General features: G+C 46.3%; 1 protein-coding gene across 1 annotated transcript in view; it reads right to left on the reverse strand.

The window, feature by feature from the left end:
- Nucleotides 1-10,293: 10,293 nt before the first annotated feature.
- Nucleotides 10,294-19,696, reverse strand: part of Mfap5 (microfibril associated protein 5) — a 34,475-nt gene continuing 25,072 nt past the window's right edge. Inside the window, exons 3-9 of the mRNA XM_042054520.1 lie at nucleotides 18,288-18,320; nucleotides 17,954-17,986; nucleotides 16,947-16,982; nucleotides 14,131-14,160; nucleotides 12,705-12,792; nucleotides 12,053-12,126; nucleotides 10,294-10,406 (exon numbers count right to left, since the gene is read on the reverse strand). Of these exons, the coding sequence (XP_041910454.1) occupies nucleotides 10,294-10,406; nucleotides 12,053-12,126; nucleotides 12,705-12,792; nucleotides 14,131-14,160; nucleotides 16,947-16,982; nucleotides 17,954-17,986; nucleotides 18,288-18,320 (407 nt within the window). The remainder of the gene's footprint in view (nucleotides 10,407-12,052; nucleotides 12,127-12,704; nucleotides 12,793-14,130; nucleotides 14,161-16,946; nucleotides 16,983-17,953; nucleotides 17,987-18,287; nucleotides 18,321-19,696) is intronic.

Genomic DNA, 19,696 nt, shown 5'->3' on the forward strand with positions numbered 1-19,696 from the left:
CCTATGAACCCCCATGAGTCCCCATGAACCCCCCATGAGTCCCCATGAGCTCCCATGAGCCCCACATGAACCTCCAAAGAGTTCCCCATGAGTCCCCATGAGCTCCCATGAACCCCTATGAGCCCCCATGAGCCCCAATGAACCCCCATGAGCTCCCATGAGCCCCCAATGAGCCCCCATGAGCTCCCATGAGCCCCAATGAGCCCCCATGAGCTCCCATGAGCCCCAATGAGCCCCCATGAACCCCCATGAACTCTACCCTTGGCCTTTACCTTCCCCACAGCAGTCACCAAGCACCAAGGGGTGTGTTACCGGATCAGGGAGGCGCATCAAACACCTCAGCTTAATTAAAAAAAGAAAAAGAAAAGACACCGCCGGCCCTTTCCGCACACGCCAGTATTTTGTTATTTCACCCACACTGACCCAGCCTTTCATACATACAAGTTATTTTACGCTGAAAGGACTACAGCTGCATCGTAAGAAATAAAGGCCAAAGTCTCCTGCTTGAAAGACTTGCTTTGTAATTATTGCTTTTGTCCCAGATGCATAATCCTTAAAGCTTGACTAAAGAGACACAGAAAAGCACTTATATATGAAACACAGAGCTGCGTTTAGATGGTGTATGCAGAACAGGTAAGTCTACAGAGGCAGAAGAGAGGTTGGTGCTGACCCAGGAGAGCGGGAAAGGCGAGAGGAGGGAGTAACTGCTTAACTGGTATGGGGCTTTCTTTGATTTCTTTAGATCACGGTGGTGGCTACACATCAGTGTGTGTTTATCTGTACTTCTTAGTGTTGAGTCACTGCAACCAAAATACCTGATAGGAACAACTTCTGAAGGAAGCTGTTTTGGCTCAGGATTTCAGAGATTCAGTCTGTCGTGGCAGTGAAGGACAGAGTGGTTCAGTTCATGGTGGCCCAGGAGGTTCACATCACAAATCAATCAGGATCAGAGAACAAGACAGGAGGTGGGCAAGAATAACACCCCCAAGGACCTGCCCCTGATGACCCACCTCCTCTGACTAAGCTCCACCTCCTAACGTTCCAACGCCTCCCCCAAACAGTAGCATCTGCTGGAGACAGGAGCTTGGGAGGGGCATTCCAGGTTCCAGCCACTGCATTGTGAGTTTCAAAAGTTTCCTTTTGCTAAGCATGTGGCGTACTCCTATAATCCTAACACTCAGAAGTCAAAAGCGGGTACGCTGTAAATTCAGGGCCAGCCTGGTCTATACCATCAGACTGTCACAACTCCCTCCCCCCAAAAGAGATTCATTATACATTATATGAATTTCACCTCCATTAAAAAATGATCAGCGGGGCAGTGATGAAGCACTCTCCAGCACTTGGGAGGCAGACGCAGGTAAGATCTCTGTGAGCTCAAAGCCAGCCTGGTGTTCAGAGTGAGTTCTAGAACAGCCAGGGCTGTTACATAGAGAAACCCTATCTTAAAAACCAAATACAATAAATCCTGGGGACTGGAAGGATAGCTCAGCAGTTAAGCGCAGTGGCTGCTCTTCCAAATGACCTGAGTTTGATTCCCAGCACCCAGGTCAGGTCACCTGTGACTCCAGCTCCAGGGGATCCGGCACAGCGTCTGTGGGCATTTGCATTTGTGCGCACACTCATACAGAGGCATACATACAGACACATAATTTAAAACAGTCAAATTAAAATTAAAAAAAAGCCTTGGATAGCTCAAAAGCTTTCCAGGAACTGGAGAGTCAGAAAAAAGGGTAGTTGGCTGGAATAGTTGATTGTCATATACACGCTCATTTATCTTCTGCACAAAAACTATAAGCAGGGAGAACAGAGGCATCAGGTACCCAGGGACAGAGGAGGAAAAAGACAAAAACAAATGAAAGCAGGAAGAAAAAACAAACCAAGATGTCAGTGGGGAACTCACTCCATGAAAAGCTGCGATCCAGGCATGTATGAGGAATTAATTAATAGCAGGTAGCTTCCCAAAACGCTAGGAGTCATTTTGCCCCTGAACAGAGGACAAAACAATATCACCATTGAAAGCCTACTGTTTTGAAAAATTATAAAAACTTGAAAAGAAAATTTAAAAAGTGTATGCCATTGTAAGAGTCGAAACATTTTATTCTAAGCTGCAAAGAATCAAATGTGGCGTGGCGAGGTTACGCTGGCAGAGCCTGCTCTCCTGTCCCAGGCCGAAGCAGAAACTGGACATCAGTCCTGCAGCTTAGTGGCGAGGTTACGCTGGCAGAGCCTGCTCTCCTGTCCCAGGCCGAAGCAGAAACTGGACATCAGTCCTGCAGCTTAGTGAGGCTGCCTCCGATTTTTAACAACACTAAAAAGAAGGCCAGGCATGGTGGCACACGCCTTTGATCCGAGCCCTCAGGAGGGAGAGGCAGGCCTCTGTCTGAGAGTTCCAGGCTAGCCTGGTCTACATGGCCAGATAGCAGATAGAGCTCCACAGTGAGACCTTGTCTAAAAAAAGGGGGGGGGGGACCCGGAGAAATGGAGAGATGGAGCAGCAGTTAAAAGCACTTGTTGCTCTTGAGAGGACCTGGGTTCTGTTCCCAGTGCCCATGGTGACTCACAACCATGTGTAACTAACTCTGCAATCGTGTGTAACTCTACAGCCATGTGTAACTATACTTCTTGGAGAGTAGACACTTTTTTCTGACCTCCATAAGCACTGCACACATGTGGTATACAGATACACATGCAGACAAAACGTCCATATACATACAACAAATGATAGCTTATTCTTATTTTAAGGGCTGGATATTCGGCCGTGGAGCACCTGCCTGGCATTCACAAGGCCCTGGGGCCTATCCCTGGGGCTGCATTAGACACAATGTTTTCAAAGGCTATTAGTTGCCGAGTGTAGGGGTACACTCCTGAAATTACAATACTCTGTGCCATTCCTCCGGAAGGAACAGATAAAAGTAGCTGGGAACTGAACTCAAGGCTTTACACTCGCTAATCAAGTACTGTAGTGACCAGACCCTACCTCTAGCTTCTTCCTTTAGGTAGGGTGGGCTGGCCTCAAAATCAGATCCCCCACCTGAGACTTGCAAGGGCTGGGATTACAGGCATGAGCTACCATGCACAGACAGCTCGTGACTTTTCAATGTCAGCCGCGTCACGTGGTGAGAACACAGAGCACATTTGTTTGATTTTTATCCAAATAGATATTACCTTCTGAGAAATTAGTTGCGCTTTTTTTTTCAGGGGGAGGGATGGTTTGTAAGACTGGGTTTCTCTGTGTAGTCCTGACTGTCCTGGAACTCTGTAGATCAGGCTGGCCTTGAACTCAGAGATCTGCCTGCCTCTGCCTCCCAAGTGCAAGAATTAAAGGTGTGCACCACCACTGCCCAGTTGCAGTGCTCTTTCTAAACAAACAAACCCCCCTCAAAACAAACTTTTTCCTTCATTTGTGGTTTACTAATTTTGGTGTCTGTGGGTGTGTGTATGCCTGTGCAGCACATGTTTCCTGTGCTCACAGAAGCCTGAAGAATGCATTGGATCCCTTGGAACTGGAGTTACCGTTAGCTATAAGGCACTGTATGGAGTGGGTACCGGGACTTGAACTGAGATCCTCTGGAAGAGCAGTCAGTGTACCTAACCATGGCGTTCTCTCTTCAGCACAAACTAGTTGTTCTTTACCTTAAACTACTGCCATTCATGATTTCATTTTTTTCCTCCCTTTTTAGAATATACTCTGGGTCATACATGAATCATTCATGCTTTTCTATGAACATTTAAAAAAAATCCTTGTTTTCCATAAAATATTGATTTGAAGCTAATATTGTTATTGCCCAAGCTTTATTGCATTAATTCTACTTTTTTTTTTAAACCTTCCCCTGTAACATCTTGTGCATCTTCAAGACCAAATGAGCAGCTGGAGAGAGGCTTAGAGAGGAAGGAGTCCCTGCAGGCATGGGTTCAGATCCCCAGCACCCACGTGGAAGTTGTGGTACCACTAGGCTGTGGCAGCGCAGACCCTACAGCCTCGTGCTGGCAGATCAGAAGTAGGTGGATCCCAGGGGCTCTCTGACCAGCCAGGGGAGCTCACGCAGTGAACTCCAGGCTCAGAGAGACCCAGTCTTAAAAACTAATGTGGAGAAAGACAGAGGATGACACCTGAAGTTGTTCTTGGCACACACAGTCAAGTGTACCTGCACATATCTGTGTACACACACACACACACACACACACACACACAAGAGTAGATGAATGTATGTGTATAAATCACTTTATTCAATAGGAAACAATTTTTTGTGCTGTTCTCACTACCTTTCATTGTAACTCCTTATGTTTGTGCATTGAGACATTATATACCATAGGATATGGTATATAATAACGTACTTGAAACCTTAATACCCAGCAATCTTTTAAGTAGAAGTCAGGTTTAATCTTTTAATTTGAAGGGTGGTGGTAAGACAGGAGCTTATATAGTCCAGGCTTGCCTCAAACTCAATATGTAGCCAAGGACAACCTTGGATTCATACATGACCTTCTTCCACCTCCCAAATACTGGGATTACAGGCCCGCACCACTATGCCCAGTTTAACTCAGGCTATTTAGAATGAAAGGTTGTTTGGGAACATCAAAGATATGGAAATGACAGGACCTGAAACTAAGGAGAAAAGCTTTAAGACCCTAACTCAAAGCGATTGGACAGATTGAAAAAAAGCACGCACCATTACGAGCCACTTACAAAAAAACGTGAGGGCTTGAGGTAAGCAAAGCTCAATTTGTTAACAGGAAGCTACGGGCCCTGCATGTCTATTTATATAAACAACGTTTGCTTTGCCCTTCTTGGTTTCTGCCCAGAAGTTGTCGTCTGAATGCTGCTTTGGATATGCTTGACTGGTTTTTAAAAAGGAAGGGGGAAGGCAGAAAAGGGGGGGAAGAGACTCAAAACTACTGCGGCCACCTGTCACTCTCACAGAGAGACTTAACAAGACACTTTCCCTGATGTTTGCTTAGTGAAAATACAAGATGTCTATTTTTACCAAGATGTTCCTTTTCTTTTTGTCTTTCCTCGGCTCTGGGGATCAGACCCAGGGCAGTACATTTACTATGTCCTTAGGTCTTCTTTTACTTTTTTAAATATAAATTTCAGGAAGGTTTGGCTCAGTGGCCCAGACAAAACCATAAGCTGTGATCCCCCTGTCTCAGCCCTCTGAGGGGAATACCGGCTGTGCCACAGCCCTAGTGAAATGGCTGAACCTCCTGCCAAGGGCGGCGCTAGGCTTCACCTAAACCACACAGACAGGCCTGACCCCTTTCCCCTGTGCTTCTGATCTCTCTCCATTTCGCCCTAAGTTGCCAAGTCTCTCTGGGAAAGCTCGGTGTGCTTTCTCCTTGAATCTGGAATTGGCGCGCTCCATCTGCGCCATTGTCATGGGGTCAGCCTGCCATTACTCTCCTGTCCAGTGATTCCATTTTCTGATGCTCTCCCATCTTCCTCAGTGTCCTCTGGGCTCCGCTCTTCCTTCACTGTGTCACCTCCACTTCAGGACACGAGGAGCAAGCGGACTGTGCCTCCTGCGCAGGTGCGCAGCCTCTGGCCGGCACCGGCTGTGGCTAAGATCACTCAGAAGTGCAGCGGGGAGGAGCTTGTGGTTAACAACAGCACAGTACAGTGCAGCTTGATGTCATCGCAAGTTAAGTGGCCTGGCAGGGAAACCAGCTGGCTTTGAACCAGCTTCCTCTGAGTCAACACCAAGGGAAAGTGGGCCCGGAGCTCAGTGAATAGATTCCACACTTGAGTTTCAAGGCTGCATTCATTCCAGAAGAAAAGAGAATGTCTTAGGCGCGACATTGAGAAAGTTAGGCGCTGAGTAGGATCAACTCAGTTTGGGATGAGAAAGTAAGGATGAACCGTGTGGGAGCCGGACGAGGCTGTTTCTATTCAGGACACCTGGAAGCGGCCAGCCTCTAAAGGACATTTTTTAACAATCCCTTTAATTCCAACATTAACATCCCAAATGAAAGTAAGAATTCAGGGCTGGAGATGTAGCTCAGAGGTAGAGCGCTCGCCTAACATGCACAAGGCCATGGGTTCCGTTCTCATCACCACCAAAATGTGCAGAGATAATTGGAGAGTTGGCTCGGTGGTCAGAGTTCAAATCCTCAGTACCTACAAACAATGGCGGGTGTTGTCACCGCCAGTACCCACAATGATGGGTGTTGTCCCCCTTACACTTGTAACCCCAGTGCTGTTAGGGTTCAGAGTCAGGATGCTCTAGCCGGGCTCCAGGTGGGAGAAATAAGGTGGAATGCGGGAGAGAAGGATGTCTCATGTCCTCTGCTGGCCTTTGTGTGAGTCCACGGGTGCACGCCTTCACACACACACACACACACACACACACACACGTGTGCACAGACCACACATGTACATCACATACTCAGTGCACATACACTCACCAAAAAAATGTGGAGAACGTAAGAACGCTAAGAAATGACAAAACACGGGCGTTTGATTATGCCAAAGGAAGGTGAGAGGAAGTGTGGAGCTTACAGGCTGCTGGATCCAAAGACCTCAAAGGGGAAAAGGGGCCGTATCTGGAGGCAAGTTAGCAAGGCTGGAGTGCTGAAGGAGCAACAGTAAAGAGTAAAGGGTAGGAGGGACAGGGACAGAATGGAAACATGTGATCAATACTGAGACTGTGTCTTCTTCTTCTTCTCCTCCTCCTCCTCCTTCTCCTCCTCTTCTTCCTCCTCTTCTTCCTCGTCCTCCTCTTCCTTCTCCTTCCTTTTTTTTTTTGGGGGGGGGACAGGGTTTCTCTGTGTAGCCCTTGGCTGTCCTGTCCTGGAACTCACTCTGTAGACCAGACTGGCCTTGAACTCACAGAGATCTGCCCACCTCTGCCTGCCTCTGCTAGGATTAAAGCCCACCACTGCCCAGCTAGAGTCTGTGTTTTCAAAGTGTGACAAAAGAACATCTTTTGTTAGTTTTTTTGTTTGGTTTTTGTTTTGCAAACACAGAAGAAAAGACAAAAATCAACTGCCAGGGGCTGGGGTGCAGCTCAGCTGCCGGAGGGCTTGTCTACCAAGAAGGAAATCCTGAATTTGATCCTGAAGGAGCAGAAACCTGGGCATGGTGGCACATGAATTAACTCCAGAACCCGGGAGATGGAAGCATCCATGAGACTTTGTCTCAAAAAACAAAACAAAAGCAAACTGCATGTCCAAGGGCAGCCCAGTCTTCTACAGTGAGTCCAGCCAAGACTACACAGTGAGACCCTGTATCAAATAAATAAAAAGGAAAGGCAAACAAAGCAATGACCAGATCAAAACCAAACCCACCTTATTCTTGGAAATTTGATATATATATATATATATATATATATATATATATATATATATATATATGGTTTTTTCGAGACAGGGTTTCTCTGTAGCTTTGGAGCCTGTCCTGGAACTAGCTCTTGTAGACCAGGCTGGTCTCGAACTCACAGAGATCCGCCTGCCTCTGCCTCCCGAGTGCTGGGATTAAAGGCGTGCGCCACCACCGCCCGGCTTGATATATATTTTTTAAATGCTTGATTTGCTATAGACACAGTACTGGGGTGGAGGAGTGAATAGGCGTGGGAGAGCTGAGCTCTTGAAGAGACTCCCTGCCCCATCTCTAAAAATGTTTCCAAGATCCCAGGAACAAAATGAATTTTTGAGTGCCTTCTAAACTACAATTAAGTATTGACACTTTATATTATTAAGTACACACACTTGTGGCATGTAGCATGACAATTGATTCAGAAGTACAGGGGGCAGTTGGCTGAAACAGCTGGCACAGCCCTTTCTTTAAACATGTTTCCACCAAGCATATAGTAATTGTATACATTTGTATATCTGACTCTGGGTTTTTATTATTAAGACCAGCTAGAATTCGTGTTACATACATTTATATAGAACATGTGATATTTCCTCTTTAGAACACTTATTTATTTACTGTGTGTATGCATGTGCACACGCGCACCCCCCTTGGAGGTCAGGGTATAACTTGAGGGAGTCAGTTCTCTCTCCCCAGCTGGCATGTGGGCTCTGGGGATTGAATTCAGGTCTAAAGGCTTGGCAGCAAGCTCCTTTACTGGCTGAGCCATCTCGCTGGCCCACATGTAATTCAGTACACACACACAATGTGCACTGGTCAAATCAGGACAATGATAATTAGCCAGGTATGGTAGCACACACCTTTAATCCCAGCACTTGGGAGGCAGAGGCAGGTGGATCTCTGTGAGCTTGAGGCCAGCCTGGTCTACAAAGTGAGTTCTAAGACAGCCAAGGCTATACAGAGAAATCCCATCGTGGAAAAACAAAACAAAAACCCCACCCCAAAACAAACAAACAAACAAACAAAAACAGAATAATGTCTGTATCATTACTTTGTATTTAAAAGTCTTATGAAAAGATTCTTATGCTTAAGAATTATTTTATTTTTGTGTATATGCTTGTGTAAGAATATGCCCAAGTGTGTCCAGTTGCCTGCAGAGGCCACAAGAGGGTGTCAGGGACTGGGAACTGAACTCAGAGAGGAGAAAGTGTCCTTAACCCCGCTTTATTTTATTATTTTATGTATATAAATGTTTACCTGTACACCCTGTGAGTGTCTGTTACCTACAGAGGCCAGAAGAGGGCGCTAGATCACCTGGAAGTAGAGTTACATACAGATCGTTGTGAGGAGTCACCACGGTGGACATTGGGAATTGAACCTGGAGCCTCAGGAAGAGCAGCCAGTGCTCTTAGCCACTGAGTCATCTCTGCAATCCCAGGAAGAGATACCTAAGATGCCCGTTTGAAGCCCTGAGCCTGTGAATTTTCCCCATTGTGGCTGCAATTTGCTTTTAATCTATTTATCTATACACCAGTATATTTAACTCTAGACAGGGGAAGCACACAAATGCTTTTTTTCCACCACTTTAATTAGTTTTACAGATCTCACTAAACTCAACTGCTTCCCAGTCGCAATAATCTGGCCCCCACTTAACTACTTTTCTGTGCTACGCGAGGAATCCAGTTCCTGCCGTCACGTGTAATAGTCACTGCGCGGTTCTCATCGGAATTCTGCTGGGTAATTCTCGGTTCCATTGGGAAATCTCCTGGGACTAGAAAACGCCCAGTGAGCATATGAACAACACAGATTGGGCAGGTTTTTTTCTTTCTTTGGAGGGAGAGCAGTTTACAAGGGTGGGGGATTGGACTTGGGAGGACTGAGAAGTGAGCATGATCGGGGTCATGATGTGGAATTCCCAAATAATGGATAATCAATAAAAATATTCTGTTGGGAAAAAAAAATGCCCATGACTTTTCTTTCTCCTTTTAAAAAATGGTTTATTTTTCTGTGTGCTTTCCACATGCATATGTGTGTACCATTTGGCTGCAGGGCCCACAGAAGCCAGAAGATTTCAGACTCCCTGGGAGTGGATTTATGGATGATTGTGAGCCACCATGCGAGTGTTGTCTGGGAACCGAACCCAGGTCCTATTGAAGAACACCCAGTGTTCTTAGCTATTGAACACCCCCTGACCCACCCGTGACCTTTCTGGTCAAGAAGACTTGCTGGGCAAATTTTAGGACAATCATGCAAAATGCTCAAGTGAGTAGAGAAGCGTATGTAAATGTTGAGGCATTAATCTAGGAAACATCTAGAAGGCACCTGAAGGAAGTTGTGTGGCTAGCCAAAATGGAGGAGCAGAGCCTTTCCCACACTCCTGTTTAATACTGACATATTTAATAATTACAGTGACTGGCTTAGGGCAGAGGAGTGCAGCTTAGTGATAGAGATACTGGACTAGCATACGCGAGGCCCCAGTCTGATCCATAGCACCATTAAAAAAACAAGAGTGTTAACCCAACGTTATCTTCTGAGATTAGGGTCTCACATAGCCCATGCTGCCCTCAGACTTGATGTGTAGCCGAAGAGGACCTTAAAGTTCTGATCTCCAGTTTTATGCCATCAGACCTAGGGATTTTTCACAAGCTAGGTAAAGTCTCTGCCAACTGAGCCACGCCCTCCCAGGCCCCTTCTGTAAGTGCTAGTGTAGACCATGCCTAAGTCGTGTGGTCATGGTCTGTCCACCCTGCCTATGATACTGGAAATCAGCGAAACCATGAAACAACACAGATCATGTATTGTCAGTATTGCAAAATGAGACAAGAGTTACCAGTTCCGGTGAAAATTAGAGAGTAGTGTCAAAGCCTGGACATTGCAAAGGGCGTACTTTAAAAAATACATGTCTCTGGGACAGACGCCGGTGGCTGGAGGAGAAGGAATGCCTGATTCCTCTCCCCCACACGTCCTTCTTTCTTCCTTGACGATCACAGACCACTGGGTCTCTGCAAATTCATATTTTCACAGGGAGGAAGTCGGAAGTAGTTGGAGCGACGGAGTCGTCTTGGAGGCAGGCCAGCCATCTGCCGGCAAAGCTCATCTAGAGGAAAAGCAGAGCATTATGGGAGGATGCCCGACCGTATAAAGGGCTCTTGTTTTAAGGGAAAGGAAAAAAAAATGCTTCAGTGTGATAGCATAAAAACACGTAGAAAGAACTGGGCGATGGTGGTGCGCGCCTTTAATCCCAGCACTCGGGAGGGAGAGGCAGGTGGATCTCAGTGAGTTTGAAGCCAGCCTGGTCTAACAAAGCGAGTTCCACGACAGACAGACAGGCAGGACCGTTACCCCGAGAAACCCTGTCTCAAAAAACAAAAACAAAACAAACAAACAAAAACCCAAAACCAAAAAAACCACACCGGAAAAAAAGACTCGGGTCGAGATACTCAGCTTTTCCACTTCTGGATCCTTGGAACTTACTAGAAAGTTGCTAACCTTATATGGACCTCTTTGTGCTTTTCTGTAAGTCAGCACTAATACCTGACACAGCGGTGTGTTTGCGAGGACTGAAATGAAAGGACAAAATTAGTTTCCTTTGTACTCCCAGCTGCCGGCCATGGACCTCCTAACTAGAGAAATGAAGTCCGGCCCTTCCGCCCGCATTTAGGTGTTTACAGCGGCTAGCTCCGGTAAAATCCCCCGAGGAACCTGAACAGTGCCTAGAGCGCTGAACACTCATAGTCAGTGTCAAGGTGTTTCCCTCGCAGGTGGCTTGCACGGAGCCAGTGGGGGCGAGCAGCCAGTTTCCTTCTGCGAAGTCAACTACAGCTCTTACTCATGAACCTAGTGCAAAGCTGGCTGCTGAGTCAAAAAGGGACCGGGTCTGTGGTGTTGACACCAACCACAGTCGCCGTTCGGGGCTGTCCATGGCGAAGGTGAGAAGAATGTTTGTTCCCACCATGCATGATCTACAGCCACACGGTTTGGTGCCTCGAAATTTATTCTTTAAACATCTTCCCACCTTCCTCTACCTTGGGAATGCTATATTCTAAGCAATGTGAATGGTTTCTCAAATTGGGGGAATGTTTATAAGGTAGCCACTCTCAAATATGTCCTACCTATTTTTTATGTTATGGGTCCTACCTAAACCCTCCTGTCTCCAAACATGTCTGTGTTCTTTTTAGAGCTGTGAACAGGGCTGATGATCAACATGGCCATTGGTTCTATTCCTTGCGGTGATGACTTGGCTATTCCCCAGGGCTTCTAAAACATGGCCTTAAACAGCCCAAGAAGGGCTAGGGAGATGGCTCCGCAGTTAAGAGTACTGGCTACTCTTGCGGAGAACACAGGTTCGGGTCCCAGCATCTACAGGATGGCTTCCAACCATCTGTAACGCCAGTTCCAGGATCCTCTCTGACTTTCATGGGCTGTGTGCATGTGTTTACAAACACTCATACACTCAAGATTTTTTCTTTTATCTAAAAAATAAAGTTTAGAAACAGTTTGAGCTTCAGAAAATTCTCCCTGTAGGAAAGCTGGGCTTGAGGTCTAGCTAGCAAGGGACCTAAGGATACTCGGGTAGGATATAGTCAGGTTATTCAGTGTAGCTTCCAACAGGGGCTGATGGGAAGCAAAAGAACTGCCCAGCACCCTCCTTAGGAACCAGACATCGGGTCCCACAGCATCATAGTCTGCTCTGTTTGCCGCTCATAACTGCCCCGTCCACTCCCCACGCAGACATCAGCTCACCTTTCATAGCCTCGTGCTCCTTACAGACAAGTCGGGAGCAGATCTCATTGTTGATGATGTACATACGCCGCAAGCTGCCGCAGTGCCAAAGTCATGGGCGAGGAAAGAGACGGAGAAGGTGAGAGGGTCCAGCCAGGGTCCCTCTTCAACTCCCTATTCCCCACGGGCCTCCCTTTGTCTAGATTTTCTTAAGCAGGTAATTTTGAAAAATCTTTCCCTCAGGGGATGGAAATGGTTTTAATGATAAAAACAAAACAAAAGGTGCGATATTAATTACTCTTCTTGGGGCACTTGGCAAATTTCATTTGGTGTCAAGTCCTAATACTCCTGTCTGTCGTTTTCCCCCTCAGAACTGGGTCTTTCACTTCAGCTAATTCAACCCGTATCTCTCACCATCCTCCTTCCTAGATGGCCCTCACCTCCACGGGAATCTATCAGACTGTTTTGTGGACACTCAACCTAGACGCCAACTTCTAGGCAGCGCCTTCAGAAATGACTGAATAGGTTATGGCCTATTCAGGTTATAACCTCTGCCCCAGCAAAGGGGTGGGCGGAGGAGTCTGTGGTTCCGTGGTGAGTGTTCATGAACTAGTTACTGACCCAAACACTGCCATCATGGAAGGTGTTCTCCTGACATTCTGGAATCTCTTACCTGGTGAAGCAGACCTGATGGACACACTGTTTGACTGGCCGGTGCACAGAGTACAGTCTTGTGCAAGCAAATTTCTCATCCCGGCACTCTGTCCAACACAAAACATAGGGAAATCCCAAATCTAAGAAGTATAAATAAAGGGCCAAAGGGCTGGAAGAAGGGAGACAGAATGGCGGGGGGGGGGGGGATATAGAGCAGTTTTTACAAAAGTGACTGCATTTGGGGGTATGTCCTTCTTGCTCACCAAAAACAGAGCAAGAGGAAATTGATTCAAATGAAATTTAGGTGTTTCCCAACCTGGAAACAAAAGTAGGTAAAACAATCTCTGAAGACTCATCTTGGGGAAAAAAAAGTCTTTCTAGGACTATTCAGGTAGTGCTGTGAATATAACCCTGAAATCTGGTGGTCTCTTTCTGAAGAATCTCAGGCACAGGGCCCTTGCTCTGTTCTCTTGTTCTGGGCTGTAGCTGTGGGTCAGAACTACCAGAATGTTACAGGAACCAGTGTCACACATCTGCCCACAGTAACATGGAGTCTGCAGTCAAGCTGATTTATTTCCTAATTCATTAAATACAAAATGAAGTTCAAAGGTAGTTTAGGGGGAGGGTGGTTTGAGGACCAGTGAAAGATGGTCACGTCTTTCCCTGTGGCTTTTAGGATAGAAGATTATTTCGAAAACGAGGAAAATGAACTTGGGGGAATGAAGAACCCTGGAGCTACTCTTTGGTGGAGAACTGGAAAGAAACTAGAAAATGAGCCTAATACTCTTCAAAGGATAAGAGAAAAAAATCTTTAGGGAGAAAAGCTTAAGAAAAGAATGCACAAAAGTAATCATGGGGCTAAAGAGATGGCTCAGTGGTTAACAACACTGGCTGCTGTTCCAGGGGACCTGAGTTCAATTCCCAGCATCCACATGGTGACTCACAACCATCTGTAACTGTCATCCCATGGGCTCTGATGTTCTCTTCTGGTGTGCAGATGAGACGCCCATATACATAAAGTACATAAATAAATCTTAAGGAAGAGAGAGAGAAAGAAAAGACAGTCAGGCAGTGGTGGCGCAAGCCTTTAATCCCAGCACTTGAGAGGCAGAAGCAGGCAGATCTCTGTGAGTTCGAGGCCAGCCTGGTTTACAGAGTGAGTTCCAGGACAATCAGGGCTACACAGAGAAACCCTGTCTCAAAATCCTAAAAACAACCAACCAACTAAATGAAAACAGAGAGAGACAGAGAGAGAGAGAGAGGATAAGTAAAAAAAACCAGAAGACCTTGTGCATGTCCACAGCCCCCACCCCATCTATAACTACAATTCCAGGGTATCTGACGCCCTCTTCTGGTCTCCAACAGTACTGCATGCGTGTAGTACACTGACACACAGACAAACATCCAAATACATAAAATAATGGTAATAATAACAACGACCATACCTGCAGTAGCATTTTTGTCACCAGCTGAGGCTGGAAGGCAGACATTTTATTCCGTTATTAACAATTCTAGAAGGTCACCACCTAACCACTATGTGATTCACTCAGACCCAGTCAGGATACTCAGAAATAAAGAATAAGCACATTGATGACTCTTAGCAACTTCTGGAAGGGAAACCCCAGGTGGATTTCAACCACACAGACAAAGAGACTTAGGCATTAAGATAGAATCCTGGCTTTCACCTTTCTCTTGTGGAGAGTTGAGGAATTTGTTGACTTAATGTCTAAATTTAACCCCAGCACCCAGAAGCAGAGACAGGCAGATTACTGTGTGTTCAAGACCAGCTTGGTCTATACAGTGTTCCAGGGCAGTCAGGGCTACACAGTAAGACCCTGTCTCAACAACAACAACAACAAAAATAAAATAAAACTTTTTTAAAGAGATGGGAGGTCTCTCTATGTGACCCAGTTTCAAATGCTTGAACTTAGGTGATTCTCCTGCCTCGGCCCCTCAGATGCTGGGATTACAAGTACATACAACCATACTCAGCAGTAACTAGCAAATTATTAGAAACCCAAGCCAAAGGGTCCCGCTCCTCAGATGACCTGCAGCCAAGAGCTGAGCAGAGGGGACCAGGACCTTCTCCCCAGACAAAGCCTCTTTGCTATAAGAAGGGGTCCCTAATCACAGCCTCTTTGATGAGAGGTTTGGGGTAACGAATAGAAGGGGCCAGGCTCATAGCCCACGCTGACCTGGGTGTAGTTTAATGTGCATCTGGTTTCTAGGCAGGAGGTGGGGGGGTGTGAGGAACCAGATTGTCAGCACAGTTATCTGGGAGGACGTCTCTGGAAGAGTTCTTGATGGGAAGAGCAGGAAAAGGCTAGATAACCTCATCTACACACCCTTCCTTCCTTCCTTCCTTCCTTCCTTCCTTCCTTCCTTCCTTCCTCCTTCCCTCCCTTCCTTCTTTCTCTTTCTTCCTTGAAAAAATTTAAACTTGGGGGCTGGAGAGATGGCTCAGAGGTTAAGAGCACTGACTGCTCTTCTAGAGGTCCTGAGTTCAATTCCCAGCAACCACATGGTGGCTCACAACCATCTATAATGAGATCTGGTGCTCTCTTCTGGCATGCAAGCATACAGGGAAGGAATGTTGTATACATAATAAATAAATAAATCTTTAAAAAAAAATTTAAACTTTGTTTTTATATTATCTGTATGGGTGCTCTGCCTGCATGTGGATCTGTATACCCCATGTGTGCAGTGCCTGAGGAGGCCAGAAGAGGGCACTGTATTCCATAGGCTTGGAGTTAGAGATGCTTGAGCGCTATCATGTGTATGTGCTGGGAACAGGACCGGGTCTCTCTGGAAGAACTCTTGGTTACTGAGCCATCTCTCCAGCCCATACAGTGTGCTTTTGGACACACCCCTGTGCTGGCTGACTAATTCCCAATCTTGTGCTTCTCATTCTGATCCCAATTCTGAAGTTCAGCATACACAGGACTACCTGGTATCTTATGCAGGTCTTTGTCTTTTTCAGAGATTCTTCAAATTCAAGACGCCATTCCCAATTTGCGTTGTTCTTCCGGTGACCGGCACCACCAGCCAGCCAGCATGGCTGGGAACAGGCCGTTGTTGTCACAGCCATGTGACAACATGCAGCCGACCTTTCATGCCCACTCCCTCGGCCTTTCTTCAACCCATCCTTTACTGAGACTCCTGCTTCTGAGTTCCAGGTGGCTTGTGGTTAAATCCTTTCCCTTCCTGACCCCGCGGGTTGGGGAGCAGCTGTGGGCTGCAGCGGTGAAAGTGAGGGTCTTCCCAGTGCACAAAACTGATTAAACCCTTCTGTGGCTTCCCTTCAGGCCTCATCGCCCGCCCCCGCAAGCCTTCCTTGTCTTTCCCTACGAGGGAGTCACGCCTACTCACTTGATTCGCTCTCCCTCCTGCCTGTCAAGAAAACCATCCAATCAACAGGAGTTATGCAGAAAACCCCTCCCTGCTCCCCAAACTGAGCTCAGTGAGGACCACTTCCAGTCCCTCACAGCGTCCTTTCGCTTACCCCACTGATAGCTTTTTGTGGAGCGGGGTAACAATGCACACCTCATTGTCTACTGGACAAAAGGTACCCGATAGAAGAAATTCTTTGTTCACGTTGACGCCAACGTAGCAGCTGGCTTTCAAAAACATTTGTTAACAATAACCTAGGAACCTGAGTGTGGTAGCTCATACCTTCAACCTCCACATTCGGGAGGCAGAGGCAGAGGCAGACAGATCTCTGTGAATCTGAAGCCAGCCGGATCTATGTCTAGGCCAGCCAGGGCAACAGAGAGAGATCCTGTCTCAAAACAAAACAAAAAAGCAAAAAAACCACAAAACAACAACAACAAACCAAAAACCCCAAACCCAACCCTAGGCTCAGGGGTGCATTTCAGTATGGAGCACTTGCCTAGTACGTATGACGCCTAGCTCCAGCCCTAAGAACAGCAGGAAATCTTCCTGTTTCCTGTTCTCTAAAGAGCCCGGTTTCCTCCGTGTGCCACCTCTGCTTATCCTTTCGCCTGGGTTGGCACACTTATCTTGCCCTTACCCACCAGTCTCGGAAACACCGAGAGATCTTGTCTCTGCATTTTGTATATTAAACTGCACAGTTCCCGCTTGCTCCAAACGAGCATTAACTTAGCACAAAGGGCTGGAAGGATGTATGGTACAAACGGTAGCTCTGTTTAGGGTGCTTCAGCAGCTGCCTTGCCTTCCGTATGGGCTCTGGGGAAAGCCCAGAGTGGCCCTGGTGGCCCTGGGATCCCAGATCTGAACTCACCCAGGTCATCTGTGGAAGGTGTGATATCAGCCAGAACTGAAAAGGCACAAAACATTAGGTGTGAGAAGGGCATGGAATCGCGAGGGCGGAGGAGCGAGACAAGGGAGCACGCTGACGTCAGAGCAAGGCAAGGTGTACATCCAGGGGAAGGGAATTATGTCAAGTAATTGGGGATGTTTTTGGATGAATATTGGTGATCTTAACATACCTATCTTCGAATATCTTTAATGTATAGATTTTTTTTCCTTTTTTTTCTAATGTGCCTGGTGTTTTGCCTGCATATATGTCTGTGTGAAGGTGTCAGATCCCCTGGAACTAGAGTTGTGAGCTGCCATGTGGGTGCTGGGAATTGAACCTGGGTCCTCTGGAAGAACAACCCGTGCCCTTAACTGTTCAGTCATCTCTCCAGCCTCATACAGGTCTCATTTTGTTTTTGTTTTTCAAGACAGAGTCTCTCTGTGTAACCCTGGTTGTCCTGGAACTTGCTCTGTAGACCAGGCTGGCCTAGAACTCGCAGAGATCCACTTGCCTCTGCCTCCGAGTGCTAGGATTAAAGGCATGTGCCACCACCGTCTGGCCCCTTACAGGTTTTATTTTAGCTATTGATACACATTGTTCCCCTCCTTTTTAAAACTTTACATTTGTTGGTTTAATTTGTGTATGTATGTGCCCACATGTGCACATATGTGCATGTGCATGTTAGAGCAGATGTGTGTGGAGGTCAGAGGACAGTTTTTGGGTGTTCTCTCCTTTTGTCATGCCAAATTGAGCTCCTCAGGCTGAGTAGCAAGCACCTTTGCGTCTTGAGCCACCTTGTCAGCCCTGTTCCTTCCTCTCTGGAAACTAGCAAGCTTCTCCCCCTTTTTATATCGCTGCCAGTAACTGAACAACACGCCCATGACCCCCTTTTCCCAGAGCTAAAAATACAAGATCAACTCAGGAGCTGGAAAGAAGACGGTGACTATTACAAGATCATGCCGTTCCGTAAGAACTGTAGTAAGCATCACCTGTTGCATCTGTAGAAGGGTCATTCACCAGATCTGCAGAGACAAGAAACAGGACGGGCGGTGAGGGAGCGAAAGGGAAGCTGGAGATGGGGCTGTTTAGCTAGACGGAGAGAGAAGGATTGAAATGAAGGCGGTGGACTCAGGCAAACCAGGTGCAGGGACGGTGACAGAGAGAAGTGGAGGGGATACTGAGGCTGGCATACTTGGAGTGAGGGTGGCTACTAAGGGGGACAAAAGGCTGCTGTGTAATCTCTCAGTGGGTCACCGTCACCCTCAGCCCTTTCTGTCTGTCCCCAGTGGCAGTAAGCAAACCCCCCAATCCGGACTGACTTACTGGGGTCTTCTGTAAATGTCTCAGCCACATCATCTGAAAAAATAAACAGAATGGATTTTTCTGGGCATCCCACCCTTGTGATTCAGTCAGTGAAACTGTCTGGCACAACCACCAGTGCGTTAGATCCTGTTGACCTCGTCAGCTTTTTTATTTTTTCCAAAACCTGGCATGCACTTCAAATCTCTGAATAGAATGGTTTGTTCACAAATAAACAGTAAATAAAGTAAAATTAAAAATAAATAAGTTAAAAATTAAAAGAAAGTATCATTAAACGACCAAATAATTGATGACTACTTTGCACTTTTTTTTTTTTTTTGATGTAGAGTCTCTGGTAGCCCAGGCTGGTGTGCAGCTCACTCCGTAGCTGAGAATGACCTTGAATTCCTAATCCTTAAGTCTCCGACTCCTAAGTGTTGGAATAATAAACATGCGTTCCCATTCATGCCTGGTTTTGTGGTGTGTGTGGGATCAAACTCAGGGCTTTATGAATTTGGTGACCACACTACCAGTGTGGCCATTAATATTCTCACTTTATATAGATACTTCAAGGCATGATTATCTCTTTATTTTGAATTATGGTCATGCTCGTATCCCAGGCTCACCTGGAATTCAAAATCCTTCCATCTTAGACTCTCAAATGCTGGGATTATAGGCGTGAATTTACTCAGGCTTGGCTGATATTGCAATTTGTGTATGCATGTATGTACGTGTGTGTGTGTGTGTGTGTGTGTGTGTGTGTGTATTATACTGGGGAGTAGCCTAGAGCCTTACACATGCTAAGCATAGCTTCTAATGTGCTGTGTATATTCTAATGTGTCTGGCTCAAACACTGTATTTCTTGTTGGGGGAAGGGGGAGTTTCAAGACAGGGTTTCTCTGTGTAGACCTGGCTGTCCTGGAACTCACTCTGTAGACCAGGCTGGCTTTGACTACAGAGATTCTCCTGCATCTGTCTCCAGAGTGCTGGGATTAAAGGCATGTGCCACCACTGCCTAGCAAACCGTGTATATTTCATTATACATGTTTAAGGTGTACAATATGATGTTTTGAAACATGCATACAAAGTGAATTAATTATTGTGGCAAAGTAGTCACATTAATATTTATCTCCTCAAATGGGGGTAATATTTAAACACTATATGCGGCAAAAAAAAAAAAAAAAACCCTTCGACTGTGGGCTATTGTCATAATCCACTCTTTGCCACTAGAGGGCAGCAAATTCATGTAGTTTGCCTTGGCTTTTTTTTGGCTCATTTTTCACGGCTCATTTTTCACAAACTTCAGAAAGTAAATCAGATTAAACTTCTAAGAACAGTTTTCTCCAGCCCTGAGTTTATTAATAGTTTCTTTAGAAGATGTTTATCAAGCCATGGTGACACTCACACACGGATGGCATACATAATAAAAACCT

Source organism: Arvicola amphibius, chromosome 2 (assembly GCF_903992535.2).
Source record: "Arvicola amphibius chromosome 2, mArvAmp1.2, whole genome shotgun sequence".
Lineage (NCBI taxonomy): Eukaryota > Metazoa > Chordata > Mammalia > Rodentia > Cricetidae > Arvicola > Arvicola amphibius.